We start from the raw sequence: 17101 nt of genomic DNA, 5'->3' as shown, positions 1-17101 counted from the left end.
CCTGTAGTCCAAGCTACTCGGGAGGCTGTGGCAGGAGGATCACTTGAGCCCAGGAGCTTGAGGTTGCAGTTGGCTATGATGATGTCACTGCACTCTAGCCCAGGTGATAGAGCGAGACCCTGTCTGAAAAAAAAAATTATGTTTTGTACCTGCAGTAAAAAGTAATTAGCCTGAAGCAGTGGTGAGCAGAGGTGATCAAACCATGCTCTGGAAAGCGTATGGATATGCTAATGCAAGGCAATTCCAAAAGATTTCTCTTCTAGTGTAAAATTAGGAAAAGAGATACATTAAAGAAAATGACAGGTGCATCTCCACTGTATTAATCATATAGTCTGGCTAAATGAAGAACTTCTTGTAAAACAGATTTGATATATGACCAGAACATTACAGAGCCTTTGAATGAGTTACTTACGCATGGCTTTTCCAGTGTCCCATATATATTATTTCCTGTATGACCACTCAAGAGTTTTCTGGAATGAATCTAAACATGCTACAGAACTAACTCAGGATGCTTTCAGCAGCAAGTAGTAGCAAACCCAATTAAAACTGGCTCAAAATTTATTATATCTATAATGAAAGAATCCAAAAATAAGTGACTCTAGGATTGGTTGATTTGCAGGTTGAACAATGTCTTCAACAATACTGTTCTTTCTTATTTTTTGCTGAGCTGTCTACAGCATCGGACCATCCTCAGCTCTCTCTGGCTGGCTTTGCTATTATTGAACATAAGATGGCAGCCAGAGAAGTGGAGGAGAATGCTTCCTTACCTGTGTCCAATGAGAGAGAAAGAGCATTGCTTTTCTTTCCAAGAAAACCAGAACAAGCAGCTTCATGCATTCCGTTGATAAAAGTTAGCCACTCAGTAGTTAGGGGAGTTATATTACAACGATTATTTCACATGAATTATCCGGGTGAAACGGATGCTGGAAAACCATCACAACATCTGTCATAGACTCATTTCCCCCTCCCATTCACTTTCTTTTTTTAATAATGAGGTATAATTTACATTCAGTAAAATGCATATATCTTAATCACTCAGATCAGTAAGTTTTTATTATTGTGTAACCCATGTAACAGCTACATATAACAAGATACAGAACATTTATATCACCCTCCAGAAAGTTCCTTCATACACTTTGAACTCTTTAAACCAAAATAGTGTGATATATTTTAATATAGGGTTAATTATAAGGCTTTTTTCCCCCAGAAGACAGAGAAGAACAATGATGAAATTAAGATCTCAGGAAAATTGGCCTTTAATATAACCTTTCAAAATTGTTTTCTAATTAGCATAGTTACTCTGAGAATATTGGTTGTCTTCAGGGAACTCAGAAGTTGCTGTTTCCCAGCCACCTGAGAGCTGTGTGTATTCCCGCAAGGCTCTGTCAAAGGCTTTACTCATCTTCTGTAAATTTCAGATATGCAATTAGTGAATCTAAATTGCATCACAACCACAGAACTTCAGTTATTACAAAACTTGATTTACGAGAGTTACAGATTTTTGTTTAAAAATATTTCTATATCTCAAAATAGAGATTCTACTGATTTTCATTTTGTTGTGTAAGTCTGCTCAGACATTATAAAAATTTAAATTAAAATTTAAATATAAAGCTTTAAAGTTCCATTACTATTAATAGAAATATAAAGACAATGGTGGTCAGAAAACATTTTTTATTTAATATTAACCCAGTTCATCCTGTAAGAGTGTCTTAAATGTTTTTTTCTCTGAGTACTGAATACACATGCGGGAAAATGGACCTGAATAAAGTTAACATTTTTCTTTTGCATTGTCAATAGTCCAGTAAGGTTTAGGTTCTATCAGAAGTACTCGGATATGCAGTGGGCAATCGATAATTTCTATCTGGGCCCTGGATGCTTGGACAACTGCAGGGGCCATGGAGACTGTTTAAAGGAGCAGTGCATCTGTGATCCAGGGTACTCCGGGCCAAACTGCTACTTGACTCACACTCTGAAGGTAAAGTGAAAGCCCCAGACAGAAGCATTACGTTGCAGGCCATGCTTAAGAACCAACTTACGTGTGAGACTAATAATCTCTAACAGTGCTCTTTAACTCCCCCAGGAAATAAATCCTTTGAGTAGAAATTTTAAAAATATGTCTTAGCTTAGTATAATTTACCCAATTCATAAAATAAGCCAAGGCTATATGGATTAAAGACTATAAGCACTCTGGTTTTCTTTTTTTATTAAAATATTCTTGAGAGTCAATATTAAGCCTTTTTACTTCACTCTTTCAATTAATACACTATTTGAAGGAGGATACTGTTACTGCTGCTGCTGTTATGAAATAAAGCAAATAATACAGATACATTATCACAAAAGACCAAATTTTCAAAAAGGCCTAAATGGTGCCTGAATTTTTGTTCAGAAAATTCTGTGTTCTGATTGGTTAACTGCTGAAATGTGGTCATGTATTAACATTAGAGAGGTTATTTTTGAAAGCTTTAGCTGTTACATCATTATTTAATATGCAAAGCAAACACAGTTGCCCAATACAGTTGCAATATACACATTCTATTCATTCATCTTTATAACAGAAAAATGACTAAGCTAAAAAAAAGCACAAGCGATTGAAATCCAACATATGAGAGGCAAACAGTGTAAACAAAACCTGTTCTGTCATTTTTGTTTTCTCCAATACTTCAACAACTTTGGAATTGAAAAAATTTTAAATAACATTGGAACAGTGGAACAGTGCTCACTTGTATCTGAAGATGTTAGTCTATTGTTAACAAACGAGGTTATCACATAAGACATACAGCTTTATATGCCAGAGGTACTTAATAAACTAAAAAAAATCGAGTTTCTTTCATGAACATTCAAATTTTACTGGTTTCCTCAGTTGAATAAGAATTGTACAAGTTTATAAACTCTGATTCAAGTCTTATAAGAGTTTCCATGGTTAATCATGCATTTCTTCTGACTCTTGTTTTCTTATATACAAACCTTCACTTACGAAATTATATTCATTTGCTAACCATTAGTGAGGTAAAGACAGACTTACATGTAACTGCATGTCTTTAACCACAGAATTGATTATACTCTAAGTTTGAGAAAAAGAGTGTCTCAGTCATTTTAACTATGCCATAAGATAGCAACTAGAAAACAGTCCTAAAGAACTGAAAAAATCGTTTTTCTGTAGACAATTATTGTAATTGCAACTACAACAAATTGTTTTTGTGAGAGATTTTCACTGATTATAAAAACAAAAAACATTGTATCTCTACCCAATGCAAAACTGTATTATGAACAAAATGAGTATACTATGGACAGAATGAATAGAAAAAAAATCAACATCTTGACTATTATATGAGAGGATAAGCTAATTTTACATAAAATTTAGTCATAAACCTTTAATACTTTATCCACTCTCTTTGGGAAGTAGACTATTCCTGTTTGTTGATCATTCTTAGTTATTAATAAAAGGATAAACTGGAGACCCCAGAAAATATTTTCTTTTAGACTTTGAGTACTTCTCTTCATTACCCTGCAACTTGGCCCTGATGAACATGTGAAAAGTCTTTAAAACTTCCTTCTAAGGTTTATTTTCTTTTGTCTTTATACAGAAATCTTTGGTTTCAAATGTCCCTGCCTAACCATACAGACGTTCTAGGTTCACTCTGTGTTAGAAGCTGAAGATCCTGGCTGCCTAAAGCAGTCTCCAAAGTTGGGGGCACACACTCCAGGACAATCCATTGAGGAATGATGGGGGGAAAGTGCTAGATCATCTGTTTATATTTGATCTTATTCCTTTAACTTTTCATTTTTTCTGAATGTTTCATAATATAATAAATTACAATAGTACTTTTATATACAATATAAACATATATATTTAGGGGTTTATGCTTAAGTAACTTTTTACAAAATGTTAGTATGGTTGGCTTTACAATTGTTTTTAAGATTTTTCTCTAGACTTTAAATTCCAACTATTAAACATTATTTTAGCAGTTTAAATGATCTTCAATATAGGCTGGAAAAGAACATTGTGGAGATATCCTGTTGTTTTTTTAAAACATCTTTGGGAAAGATTTGAAATCAGTTCTATTTTTTTTTTTAAGTCCAAGATGTAACTCTATATTGTCTTAAATATGCCATAGTTATCATCTGAAATTGTTATTTTTAACCACATCCCACTTAACTTTTTCCCAGACTTTCCTGAAGGAACGCTTTGACAGTGAAGAAATCAAGCCTGACTTATGGATGTCCTTAGAAGGTGGAAGTACTTGCACCGACTGTGGAATTCTTGCCGAGGACACTGCACTCTATTTTGGGGGATCCACTGTGAGACAAGCTATTACTCAAGATTTGGATCTCAGAGGTGCAAAGTAAGTCAATTTTTTGTTATTTTTATTGCAACATGGCAAATTGGCCCCAAAGCAAGGAACATATGTGTATAAGAAGTTGTTATCCAAGACTGGAGTAGAATATTTGTTCTAATTAATTGGAATGGATAATATGTGCTTGTGTTCAGGTTCCTGCAGTACTGGGGGCGCATCGGTAGTGAGAACAACATGACCTCTTGCCATCGTCCCATCTGCCGGAAGGAAGGCGTGCTGTTGGACTATTCTACTGATGGAGGCATGTTGCAGGAGTGAAAGCCATGCTTGGGGAGCAGATTCCCAAATTCCATCCAACACCCTCAGAAAATTCTGCAAAGCACTGCTGACTTCATAACGTGAATCCCAAAAGTCACAAAGAAAAAGCTACAGATGGTGTTTGCATTACATGTTCCATACATGTGACTTCCGCATTATGCAAAATCTACCCCAAAAAGGGAACAAGAAAGAAATCACATTAAAAATTAAACTCCAGACTTTATGAATAAAGAAAATAATTGGCTGAGCATGGTGGCTCATGCCTGTAATCCCAACACTTTGGGAGGCTGTGGCCAGGGGATTACTTGAGCCCAGGAGTTGTAGGTTACAATAAGCTATATGATTTCACCACTATACTCCTGCCTGGGAGTAGAGCAAGAGCAAGACTCTTGTCTCTTAAAAAAAAAAAAAAAGAAAGAAAGAAAAGAACCTCTATGTTTAACTGAAGCTTGATTATGAATGATACAACTAAGAAATAAAGTTTGTGTGATTTTCCAAGTAAAAGATCATTTTGAAAACATTTTAAAGCATTTTTAAAAGCTTATGTATGGGCAAGCATTTAATAAATGCTGTAGAAAATCTACAACAAACTTCATTAATTGTGAAAGAAAATAATCTGAATTCATGAGTCTGTCATGGAATACTTCAATAAAATTCTGTTTTATTATTTTGGACTAGCTAAAACCAGATGAATGATGCCATGATGTCTTTAGAAAATCTCCTTTAGCAGATAGATATCATTCTTAATAACTAGTTGATAGATAGATGATCCTCAAGTATTTTAAGGTATTTGAAAGATGTTTTCTTAAGTAATTTAAACATCCCACCTCCAGTATTAGCAAGCAATAAGAGATAACCCTCATATGAGTCCAACTAATTACAAACTGCATAAAATTATAATAGCTATATTTTTTAAATACTGGATGTTATTATCTAGAAACATGCAAAACAGGGATGTATCTCATTATTTATGCATATAAAAATCTAGAACTAAATGTTAAAAGCAAAAAATATATCATTTGTACTTTGGTGTTTTTATTTTGGCCAAGTATTTCTAAATAGCATCAGCCTTAAATTGAAACTTGTTTATAAGTGGTGAAGACCTAAAGTAAAGTCAGCAAAATCCATTCTCATTTCCTGGTTGTAAATGTCTTTGGGAAGCTTATAGTATCTGCAGTATACTAGTGGTTTATTGGTGGGGGTGGTCTCAGATATATTACTGTGTTGGTATATTTGTTATTTTAGGAATTACTTGGACTTTGCTCCATGAGATGGATTACCAGAAATACATTTCTGTCAGACACGACTACATACTTCTTCCTGAGGAGGCCCTCACCAACACAACTCGACTTCGCTGGTGGCAGCCTTTTGTGATCAGCAATGGAATTGTCGTCTCTGGGGTGGAGCGCGCTCAGTGGGCTCTAGACAACATTTTGATTGGCGGAGCAGAAATCAATCCCAGTCAATTGGTGGACACTTTTGATGATGGTAAGAAACAAGATATTGAACAGTTTTCTTTGCTGTGAGCCTTTTGTCTGCTTATGTCTTCAGATGAGTTAGTACATAAAAAGCATTTTTAAGGGTGTCAGCACATATTCCTGTTCAACACGTTAGCTATTATTTTGTCCAGTGGCTTATAAATCTTCAAAGTTGGATGCCAGTTAAAATGTCAACTGAGAATATAATAAATCCTGTTAAAACAAAATGTCTAGCTTTAAATGTAATTTGAAATTTCAATACCCCAAAATAATTTTGGTCTCCTTAGTAATTTCTGTGTCACAGAGAAACATAATGCACTGGCTTACAAAGTGTGCCAAAATGGTACACTTGGCAATGTTAAGTTACCCAGACTAGCAATTACATTTTAAAAGTGGGGTGATCATTACATTAGCATTTAGTAATCTTTTCTAAATTTGACTTCTCAGCTTAGATGCATACATTATACCAGTTAAATAAAATAAAAATCAATCCTAAAGAGTAAGCAAAAAGCTAGAGAATAAACATTTAAGTAATTCAACAATACACTAATCAGTTCAAGAGAATAACATGCCATATTGCTTCCAATTTATCTTAATAGAAGGCACTTCCCATGAAGAAAACTGGAGTTTTTACCCTAATGCAGTAAGGACTGCAGGATTCTGTGGCAATCCATCCTTCCACCTCTACTGGCCAAATAAAAAGAAGGACAAGACTCACAATGCTCTCTCCTCCCGAGAACTCATCATACAGCCAGGATACATGATGCAGTTTAAAGTAAGGGGAAGTGGCTCTTCAAAACAGAATGTTTTGACATTACGTTTGGAGGGTGGGGGAGAATGTTTATTCCGACAACTCTAAGGAAATGATTGATTTCATTCATTAAAAGAGACTTTATCTTATGAATAAAACAGGTAGTCTTTTGCAAAGGCCTTTATTCAGTATGATATTTGAGCATAGATAAAACCTCTGAATATGTTGGGACATAGCAAGAAATGTAACTGTTATATCTCATATGGTAATCTTGATTTCACTTCCCAAACCCTGTAAATTAAAAGCTCAAATAGGAGTCTCTGCCTACTTCTATCTCTGTGTAACTCTATTTTTTATATTGTACAATTCTCTCTCTTGTTCCCCCATATCTCTGTCTCTCTCCACCCCACCCCGATTTCTCTGTCTCTTACTCTATGCCTATTACATGCAGCAAGCCATGTGCTTCTTCACCTGGTCTTTTTAAGTGTATCTTTCCATTTTCCTTTGGCTTGAACTTCACAAACCTGTACATTAGCCCAGTTGGGATTTCCCAAACCTTCAAAGAATTATAGGGGACTCTCACATCTTTTAAACTGTATATTTTATTCATATAGAAGGATGGAAGGGAAGGCATAACAGGTGATTAATAGACAAGAGAGTCAGACACTCATAAAGCAATGTCAATTGATGTCTTTCTATTGCAAAATATACTTTTTAAAAAAGGCATTACATACAGAAATGCAGTTTATTACTAGGTCATTTTAAAGACATTAGTTATTCTAATGTCCTTGCTTTTTAAAAAGTTCTACAACGATGGTTAATAGTAAGAATCCTTATTAGCAGATATAAAAATGAATTTGCTTTTTGCCTTGACTCTATGTTAAACTCTCCTTCAGAAACTGGAGGGTGAGGCAAGCTCCCCTCCACCCGAATGCTACCACTCCCTCGGGACTATTCTTAACTTAGTGACATGAAGGACGTACAAGGTCATATGCAGTGTTATTCCACCCCTACTCCCGTGCCCTGTCCTTTAAGAGTGAAGGTTTTCTTTCCCTCTACCAGGCTCACACTGTGGCCCATATCAAAGGCATCCTACTTGACTGAGTTGATTGGGGCCTTCTCTTTGGCTGCTTTTGTCAGCCGAGATCTGAAGCAACTGAAATTTTCTTCTCTAACCAAGTCAATTTGTTTAGAAAAAAGTTTGTCGTCAGAAATTTAGCACTTAAAATACCACTAAAACTGGGCTCTTGGAAGCCACCATAGACTCGCCACACACTACACCCAGCAGCTCCTGCCCACTCCTCATCGCTCCGTTCCTCTCTGGACCATTCGATGCTGTTGTCCTTGTCCTCTCCAGCCTGTGAAATTCTTCTTCCCCTTGGCTTCTGGGTCCTCCACTGGTTTTCCTCTTGCCTCTTTGATATCTACTTCTATCTCTTTTTGGGCTTTTCTTCTTTCAACCCTCTATGTGTCACCATTTCTCAGTGCACATCAACTTTCTCCTCCTTCCATAGACATTCTCACCATCAGGAATTTTATCCAGTTCTCTGACTTCAAGAGTCATATCTTGAAGAGCAAATCTCAAATCTGCAATCCAACCTTGACTGGCTCATTAACAATTAATTCAGCATTGTTAATAGCCTCTGCACATTCCTACACCTTTGCTCATTGGCACCTCAACTCAATATGTCTAACAGTGAACTTAACATCGTCCCTCCCCAAACCAGTGCTTCTTTCTGATTTTCCTATTTCTGTGGCTGGCACCGCCTTTCACCTAGTAACTAGATTGAAATGTTCAATTAGTCTTTTTCACTTTTTACATCTAATAAAATGTAATATTTTTACATATTTTGTAAAATACAAAATATGTATTTTAAATAATAAATACATATTTATTTGTATAAATATGTATTATGTATTTATACATATGTATATATGTATATAATATGTTACCTCATCCTTTTAATTCTAATTTCCGGTGTTCCTGGTATCCATCAAATCTTCTCTGTTTGCAGTTATCACAACATCTGTTCTGGCCCTAATTAAATCAATAGCTAAGTACTCTTTTCACCCCAGTCTCTCCTCATTTCTGTCTGTCCAAAATTTGACATCACAGTTGGATGGATCTTTACAAAGCACAGCTCTGAGCAGATACTTCCACTGCTTTCAAACTTTTCATGGCTCTCCACTGCTTACCAAATTAAGGACAAACACCTTAGATTACAACTAATGATCCACCAAACTCAGCCATTCTTTCTAACTTTATCATCTCCCAATATTTCATATACTCTACGCTTAGACCAAAACATGCTACATGCTGTGCTCTAGACATGCCACCGTGCTTTCCTACCTCTGTCTTCATGTACACTCTTTCTTCCATCTAAATATCTCTCTCCTCTCTCTACCTCTCAGCCTCTTCCCATTCTTCAAGGGCAGCCTGCGCACGCTCTATTTGATGAATGATTTTCTAATCCACCTCATCAAATACAATCTCTTCTTCCCATGAAGCACCACAGCATTTTATCAATTCCCATTACCATTACTGGAATACACTTCTTATTCTTTGTCTGTCTGAATTTAGAGTTGTTTTATTCATGGATGTATGGCCTAAAATTTTAGCACTAACGTTCCCTATTATCAGCATTGAAATAGGACTTGTTGACGAAATAGATGATTAGGACTTAAATTTAAATCACCAAATTTGTATAGCATTTATGCTTATGAATGATTCAAATACAAATTGCATATAATATGGAAAGATTTTATTACTATGAAATAGAGAAAACCCTAAGAATGAATATTAATGAAAAATGGCTATTTTTAATTCCAAATAAAAATTTAACAATAGCATTAAGAAAGTTAGGATGTCAATGAAAATGTTTTGAACCAGTGATACTTTCAGTTTCTCTTCATAAATTCTCCTAATGTTACCTTTTTTTTCCCTTTGGCCAATTTATTGTACCCAAATTTGTGATTAATATGTTATACTAATTGAGTAAATTGAAATAGTTCCTTTTAAAACCTTAATTCTTATCTCCGTGCAAAATTGTATGTCTTTAACAGAATTCAAAGGAATGCATTCTTAGTGTCCCAGCAGGCTGCTCTGTGTAAAAACTTCTCTGAATGTTCCTTGACTACCTATCAGAGTCATAATGGAAAGAGATTGGATTTCTAACTAATAATATTAGATGTCATTTTATCTTACCTGTGTATTGATTGTTTGTTTTTTTTAGATTGTGGTGGGTTGTGAAGCCACTTCTTGTGGTGATCTTCATTCCGTCATGTTGGAATACACTAAAGATGCAAGGTTTGTGAAATAATTTTTTACATTTTCTCCAAACTTGAATACACAAACCAAAAGGTTAATATACAAGGGGTAACCTTGTATATTACAAGTGTATACATATATATATATATATATGTGTGTGTGTGTGTATATATATATATGTATATGTGTGTGTATATATATATATATAAGTATATACCCCTTGTATATACAAGAGGTAACCTTGTATATACAAGGGGTAACCTTGTATATTAGAAGTGGAAGTTTATATTTTTATATAAATTTCATTTGTATAAAATTTATACATACGTCATATTTTCAAATTTTTCTTCAAGAAAATTCAATTTTCATACAAGGCTGCAGCCAAGAAACTTTATATTTTAAAATAAGTAAGGCACCACATTTGTCCTCAAAGAACTCTCTTTATTCATGTTGCTTATTTTCCACCAACCCTAACAAAAATTATAATCAATGAATGATCCGAATATGCTTGAGCCAGAGTCATATCTCCTAAAGCATATTAGCATTATTAGCTAGAAGTCTAACAAAGTACAGTTACCTCATTAGGGTTTTGATAGCCCTGTTGCCCACCACCACTTTTAAAAACTAATTATATTAAGTTTGGGTAGGCAGACAATTTTGTTAATCAACTCCAGGTATATTTCTAGTAACAATTTCAGTAGGAGGAAGCTACTAGAATTCACCGCCTTGCATGCTGTTATTTTATTCTATTGTCTGTGAATATATCAGTGTGCTTAGTCAAAATATGTCTTATGAGAAATTATTTTTAATTTTTCTTTTTATAATCTGTAATTATAAATATGTACAGGAAACAGGAAATTCACATAAAAAGATCTTAATTTAACCCAACCCTAAGGCATTACCTTGGCATTAGAAATACTCTACATTCTGCATATGATTTGTCCAGCATAGCCTTTCGGTTTCTGCAGATCCGATTCCTGGCAGCTCGTGCAGACCCAGTGCCTGCCTTCCTCCTCCAACAGCATTGGCTGTTCCCCCTTCCAGTTCCATGAAGCCACCATCTACAATGCCGTCAACAGCTCAAGCTGGAAGAGGATCACCATCCAGCTGCCTGACCACGTCTCCTCCAGGTAGGCTGCACATTATGGTCGAATTGTGGGTGCAAGCATGGTGGCTCACGCCTGTAATCCTAGCACTCAGGGAGGCCGAGCCGGGAGGATCGCTTGAGGTCAGGAGTTCGAGACCAGCCTGAACAAGAGCAAGACCCCGTCTCTACTAAAAATAGAAAGAAATTATCTGGACAACTAAAAATATACATAGAAAAAATTAGCCGGCCATGGTCGCGCATGCCTGTAGTCCCAGCTACTTGGGAGGCTGAGGCAGAAGGAATGCTTAAGCCCAGGAGTTTGAAGTTGCTGTGAGCTAGGCTGATGCCACAGCACTCTAGCCCGGGCGACAGAGCGAGACTCTGCCTCAAAAAAAAAAAAAAAAAAAAAAATTGTGGGATTATCTGGCACTATCTCCAGAGTTCGTGCAGTGAGCTGAAAACCACTGATAAGTGAGCCAGAGCTTTATGCAGCCCAAGTGCCCTTCCCTTCATCTCTCCCTCCTCTCACCAGCCCATGTCCCCAAATGGCAATTGCCTGTCCCAAGAAGAAATAGGAATTTGTAAGTAACTCATAGATCTCAGATTTTCTTTTGACTAAATACCATGGCATATGCCAAACTCAATCACAGGCCCTGAAAGACAGACCCAAAGACTGGAGCTCTGCCTCAGTGTTCTGCTCTCCCAGCAGCTGCGCTTCTCATCCAGATGCAAATACTCTCTGGAGTGAGCAGGGCTGTCAGGTTACACCAAGCTACAGGATAAACACAATTGAGAGCAATCTTCCCAGAGCAGCATACAGTTTACTCCAAGATTTGGAAAATGATACACCTCCGTAGGAAAAATGGACATATATTTATTATGGAATAGAATAGGAAATTCATAAAATTTTCAGGGAAGATATAAGCTTCCAAACTGGCATTTTGGTTTATACTCCCAGAGTCTGAAGGATACAAGTTCACTAACCTCTGCCCGCAGCGTGCTTCAGGAAGAAGTTTGGGAAGCCCTTTTCTCAGAAATAGTCCCCATTCCCAGAGGATGCAGGCAGGAAATAATAACCTACTGAATGTCTTCTGCTCTCCGTGGGGCTTTCAGTGCAACACAGTTCCGCTGGATCCAGAAGGGAGAAGAAACTGAGAAGCAGAGCTGGGCGATTGACCACGTGTACATCGGAGAGGCTTGCCCCAAGCTCTGCAGTGGCCACGGATACTGCACCACCGGCGCCATCTGCATCTGCGATGAGAGTTTCCAAGGTCTGAATCCCGGCTGTTGTTGTTGATACAGGAGACCATGAAGTTCTCCTCATCTTAACACGTGTACAAAAGTCCACTCAGAGATGGACAGAAACTCCACCCTGAGGGATATGAGATAAATACACTTCTTGATCACTTCTTATTTATCTTTGGAACAAATTACAAAGCACAGTTTATGCTATGTTGCTGAAAATATTTTTAAAAATATATATTTAGGCCAGGTGCAGTGGCTCACACCTTTAATCTCAGTACTTTGGGAGGCCGAGGATCACTTGAGGCTGGCCAGAAGTTTGAGACCAGCCTAGGCAACATAGCAAGTCCCCATCTCTACACAAAATTTAAAAAATAACCGGGTGTGGTAGTGTGCACCTATAGTCCTAGCTACTTGGGAGGATCGCCTGACATTACAGTGAGCTATGATTGTGCCACTGCACTCCACCCCTGGGCAACAGAGTGGGCCCTGTCTCTAAAAGGAAAACAAAACACGGATTTAAATTTCAGGATATTCTATAAATATAAGTTTATATTCATAGGTAAATATAAATCCACTCAGGATATGCTATAGTATTTTACATTCCCCATCTTCCATATAACTCTCTGCCCCAACCCACACCCCCGACACTTATTTCTGCTTCTGGGTGCTCTCCTTCCTGACCTAGCTGCCCATGCCTGGATACTTTGCCAGTATGCATCCTTCCTCCACCTCTTCCAACAGTAACTGTCATCGTCCTCCCAAGACATAGAATATCTTGAGACGACCCAAGATGTTCTGTTTCCCAGGTGGTTCCATCACACCAGACAACCTTCGTGACTCAAAAAAATATATTCTTTCTGCTTGAGTTTCAGTACATATTTGGGACGGAGTATCTACTCAACCCCTCACATGATAGAAAATTGCTCTGTCGGCCTGTTAGAAGGCCTGCAGGCCTGCTTTTCTTTCATCCAAAGTTTCCAGCAGGTTTCAGCCTCTCTCATTACAAAGTTCTCTTTACATAATTACCATTCTATCCTCCTTGCCTAATACTTGGCATATAGCAATGCTAGTAAATCTTTTTTCAGTGAATCCTTACATTGCCTTATGCTTTGCTACTTACATAGTATACACCAATTCATTCACTTTTAGTATTTATGATGTCCCCATAACTTATCTATGGTTAATATAATCATTCCCACTTTATAGGTAAAGAAACTGAGACTCAGGGAGGTTAAGTGACTTTCCTAAGGTCACACAGCTAGTAAATGTCAGAAAGACCAGTACTCAAGTACTTGTTCTTTCCAAGCAGCCTTGCTGGCTCATTCATAGCTGAGAGTTTTATCCAAAACAGGAACAGAATTATACAACTTCCCCCAAGTATACGATTCAAGAGTCCATATATTTGAATTCTAGAGTAGGATCTATTCAGATTTCTTAGTTGATGCTATCTCCTTGCCTCCAAATGAAATGGATATGATTAATGCAGACTGCTGCACATCTCTGGCATTTGAAATTACTTAGCCATCTCTTTTGTCCCCTGGTATCATTGCCACTGAGACCAGCTGGGTCTGTCTGCATATTAGCTTGAGAATTTTAACTTTAGGCAAATGTATAAATCAAATGTCTCACAAAGAGTCCTAGACATCTGGAATTTTCCCTCTCCCCTGATCCAACAGAACTCTGGCCTTTTGATTTTAAACTATTATGGACATGTAGAAAAGCTGTACGGCTTAAATCAAGGGGACATGCAAGCACATACACATTTGCTAATATAGTGTCTTACCTAAATGCCAGTATTGCAGCTCAGTGGTCTCTGAGAGACACTTCTAATCTATTCATTATTCATTTATTTATCCCAGCTTCACAGCTGAACATCTTTTATATATGCTAAGTATCGTGTTAGGTGCTGGAATCCAACAATGAATTAAGATATAGACTCTGCTCTCAACAATCACCAAGTGTAGAGCGGAAGGAGAATAAGAAAATGACTTATTTTCTACTACAAAATCATGCTAGGAAATCAGAAGTTAGGGTGGCCTCTCATGCCAGGGTGAGGGCTCCTTACTGAGACCCATCATCGGTACACATTCAAGTCCCAGCCAGATGCTGTGGTATTTAAGCAACAGAGTTACACAAGTACATGAGCACCTACGTATTTTAGTAACCATTGACTCAAGGATAATGGGACTTTTTTCAACAATGTCAGCCAATGATTGCCAAAACAAAAGAGAAACGTTTATTTCTGGGAGTCTATCTCTGCTTGGTATTTTGCCATTCTTACAGTAACAACAATGGCTAAAATCTGAACTTGAATACTGTTCTTAATCTTTGCTGATTCTGCTTGTTCTAGTTAAATTTCTGTGATTATTTCTTTCCCTCTAGGTGATGATTGCTCTGTTTTCAGTCATGATCTTCCTAGTTATATTAAAGATAATTTTGAGTCAGCAAGAGTCACTGAGGCAAACTGGGAGACCATTCAAGGTGGAGTAATAGGCAGCGGCTGTGGGCAGCTGGCACCCTATGCCCATGGAGACTCGCTCTATTTTAACGGCTGTCAGATCAGGCAAGCTGCCACCAAGCCTCTGGATCTCACTCGAGCAAGGTAACCAAATCTGTGTGTTGCAGAATTGGTCACAAGCCCGGTTATTGTCCACTATCTGTGGATATGATCATGAACCTTACGGCACAGATGTCAGTAAGCAGTGGAAAAATAACTATCATTTGAATTTGGTACAAGGCAGCATTGTGTGTTTTCACAACTCAGAATCATGCTTTGCTTAAATTTATTATAGAGTTGCTTTCCATTTCTTCACACGCACTGGCTGGGTGGTGGTGACCTAGGCATAAGCCCAGAAAAATGGCCAAATATAAAATATTAGCAAGGGATCATCCACATAGGTAATTTAATGTTGGCCACAGGCAAGTATGTAACTATGAATGTGTATGTGAAGTAGATTTATAGCAGTGCACCCATATGCGTGTATTTAGCATATGTATTAATAAGTGCAATAATAGAAATGAAGGATGGATGGATGGATGAATGGATAAAATCTTTAAAAATTCACATGCTACAGGAGCTGGAGGTTAATGCAGAGTAGAGTGGATAGAGACCCTGCAAATGGACTAGGGAAGAGACAGAGAAAGAGATGTAAGGAGGATTTATTTCCTTCCCCACCTGCCCTTCCCAGCTCTGCCACCTTAGCCAGAGCAAACACAGCTTTCTGTCTGCATAAGAAAAGATCGCAAGGCTTTAGAAAGCTTGCAAAGTATTATTCTAGAGTAGTCACTGAATTCTGAAAAATGTTCAGTAGCTATGAGGGTATTTGAGAAATAGATGTTTGGTTAATGAGAATATGATGTTTACTGGAAGCTCTTCACTGTGGAAAATATTAGTAATATATTTTCAGCAGCAGAAAGGCACTTTTGGGGGCCCTTAATATGATAAACAATGAAAATATAATAAAATTAATTCCTGTATAGAAACCATGGAATGCTACAAGTTGTATTTACCCATCTCCATTTTTTTTCTACCAAAAACATATACTTAATCTAGAGACAACCTAATATCTTCCTTGGTAGCTGCAACTAGGTGCTTAGTTAACAATTGCACAGCATGTTGTATAAGTAACTTTGTTTTAAATTAATTTATGCATTTATAAGTTTTAAGTCCAGTTCTTTATTCAACTATCTACTCTAAATTCAACTATCTATCTACTCAGTTAACACGAGGAATCTTATGAGGATATATTTCCTATGTCTAAAGCTGTATCTTCTAAGGGCAAGGATGCCTGTGAAAACAAGAGAGCATGTCAAAGTGAATAGCAGACATGGTCCAGGGCTTGCATGTCCTAATTCAGTTTTCCCTCAGCTCCAATCTCCAGACAGCCTTTCCTAAAATAGATATTTATCCTTATCCAGATGCATTCAGCTCGGAGCTATTTGTAAAAAGTATGTAGCATAAATACTGTGGCTGTAGTCCTTGTCGTCTTCATGTCCTCAGCTGTTTGGCCCATGTTACCTTTTAGAGAATAGAAGGTGTTTTAGATGAAATACTCTACAAGGTTTCCGGCATCATGAAAAGAAGACACATCTTTGAAAGTTAAGATTGTTTTCTTTGTGTAGAAAACCAGCCTTCTGACATTATTCTCATATGTATAATGTAAAAGATAGTATAAATTTATTAATGTAATTTAGTCATAAAGCTGGCTGCTTCTGGTTTTTGTTTATTATCATTATGATTATGAGTTTTCTGATGAAAACTGGAAAACTTGCTAGATAAATTCTAAAAGAGCTGTAACACTCGCTTCTATGTTTACTATATTATGAACTTGGAAATTGTGGACTCTAGGAACAAGAAAAAATTAAGGAAGTATAACTCCTTTAATACTTCCTGACTTTTGCTGAAAGATGATTTCCTCTGTGTGTTCCAGCAAAATCATGTTTGTTTTGCAAATTGGGAGCGCGGCCCAGACAGACAGCTGCAACAGTGACCTGAGTGGCCCCCACGCCGTGGACAAGGCCGTGCTGCTGCAGTACAGCGTCAACAACGGGATCACCTGGCATGTCATTGCTCAGCACCAGCCAAAGGACTTCACACAAGCTCAGAGAGTGTCTTATAATGTCCCCCTGTAAGTGGCCTGACTGGAAAGGCGGGATCTC

The 17101-nt window shown here is 37.2% G+C and overlaps 1 protein-coding gene across 1 annotated transcript in view; it reads left to right on the top strand.

The window, feature by feature from the left end:
* The window catches only part of RELN (reelin), a 462655-nt gene that overhangs the window by 434025 nt on the left and 11529 nt on the right, over positions 1-17101 (top strand). Inside the window, exons 53-62 of the mRNA XM_012650296.1 lie at positions 1798-1975; positions 4168-4343; positions 4490-4596; positions 5859-6101; positions 6691-6866; positions 10076-10149; positions 11079-11240; positions 12311-12468; positions 14825-15044; positions 16873-17070. Coding sequence (XP_012505750.1) covers positions 1798-1975; positions 4168-4343; positions 4490-4596; positions 5859-6101; positions 6691-6866; positions 10076-10149; positions 11079-11240; positions 12311-12468; positions 14825-15044; positions 16873-17070 — 1692 coding nt within the window. The remainder of the gene's footprint in view (positions 1-1797; positions 1976-4167; positions 4344-4489; positions 4597-5858; positions 6102-6690; positions 6867-10075; positions 10150-11078; positions 11241-12310; positions 12469-14824; positions 15045-16872; positions 17071-17101) is intronic.

This window comes from Propithecus coquereli, unplaced genomic scaffold (assembly GCF_000956105.1).
Source record: "Propithecus coquereli isolate 6110/MARCELLA unplaced genomic scaffold, Pcoq_1.0 Scaffold32, whole genome shotgun sequence".
NCBI lineage: Eukaryota > Metazoa > Chordata > Mammalia > Primates > Indriidae > Propithecus > Propithecus coquereli.
This window is presented reverse-complemented; position numbering and strand designations above follow the sequence as displayed.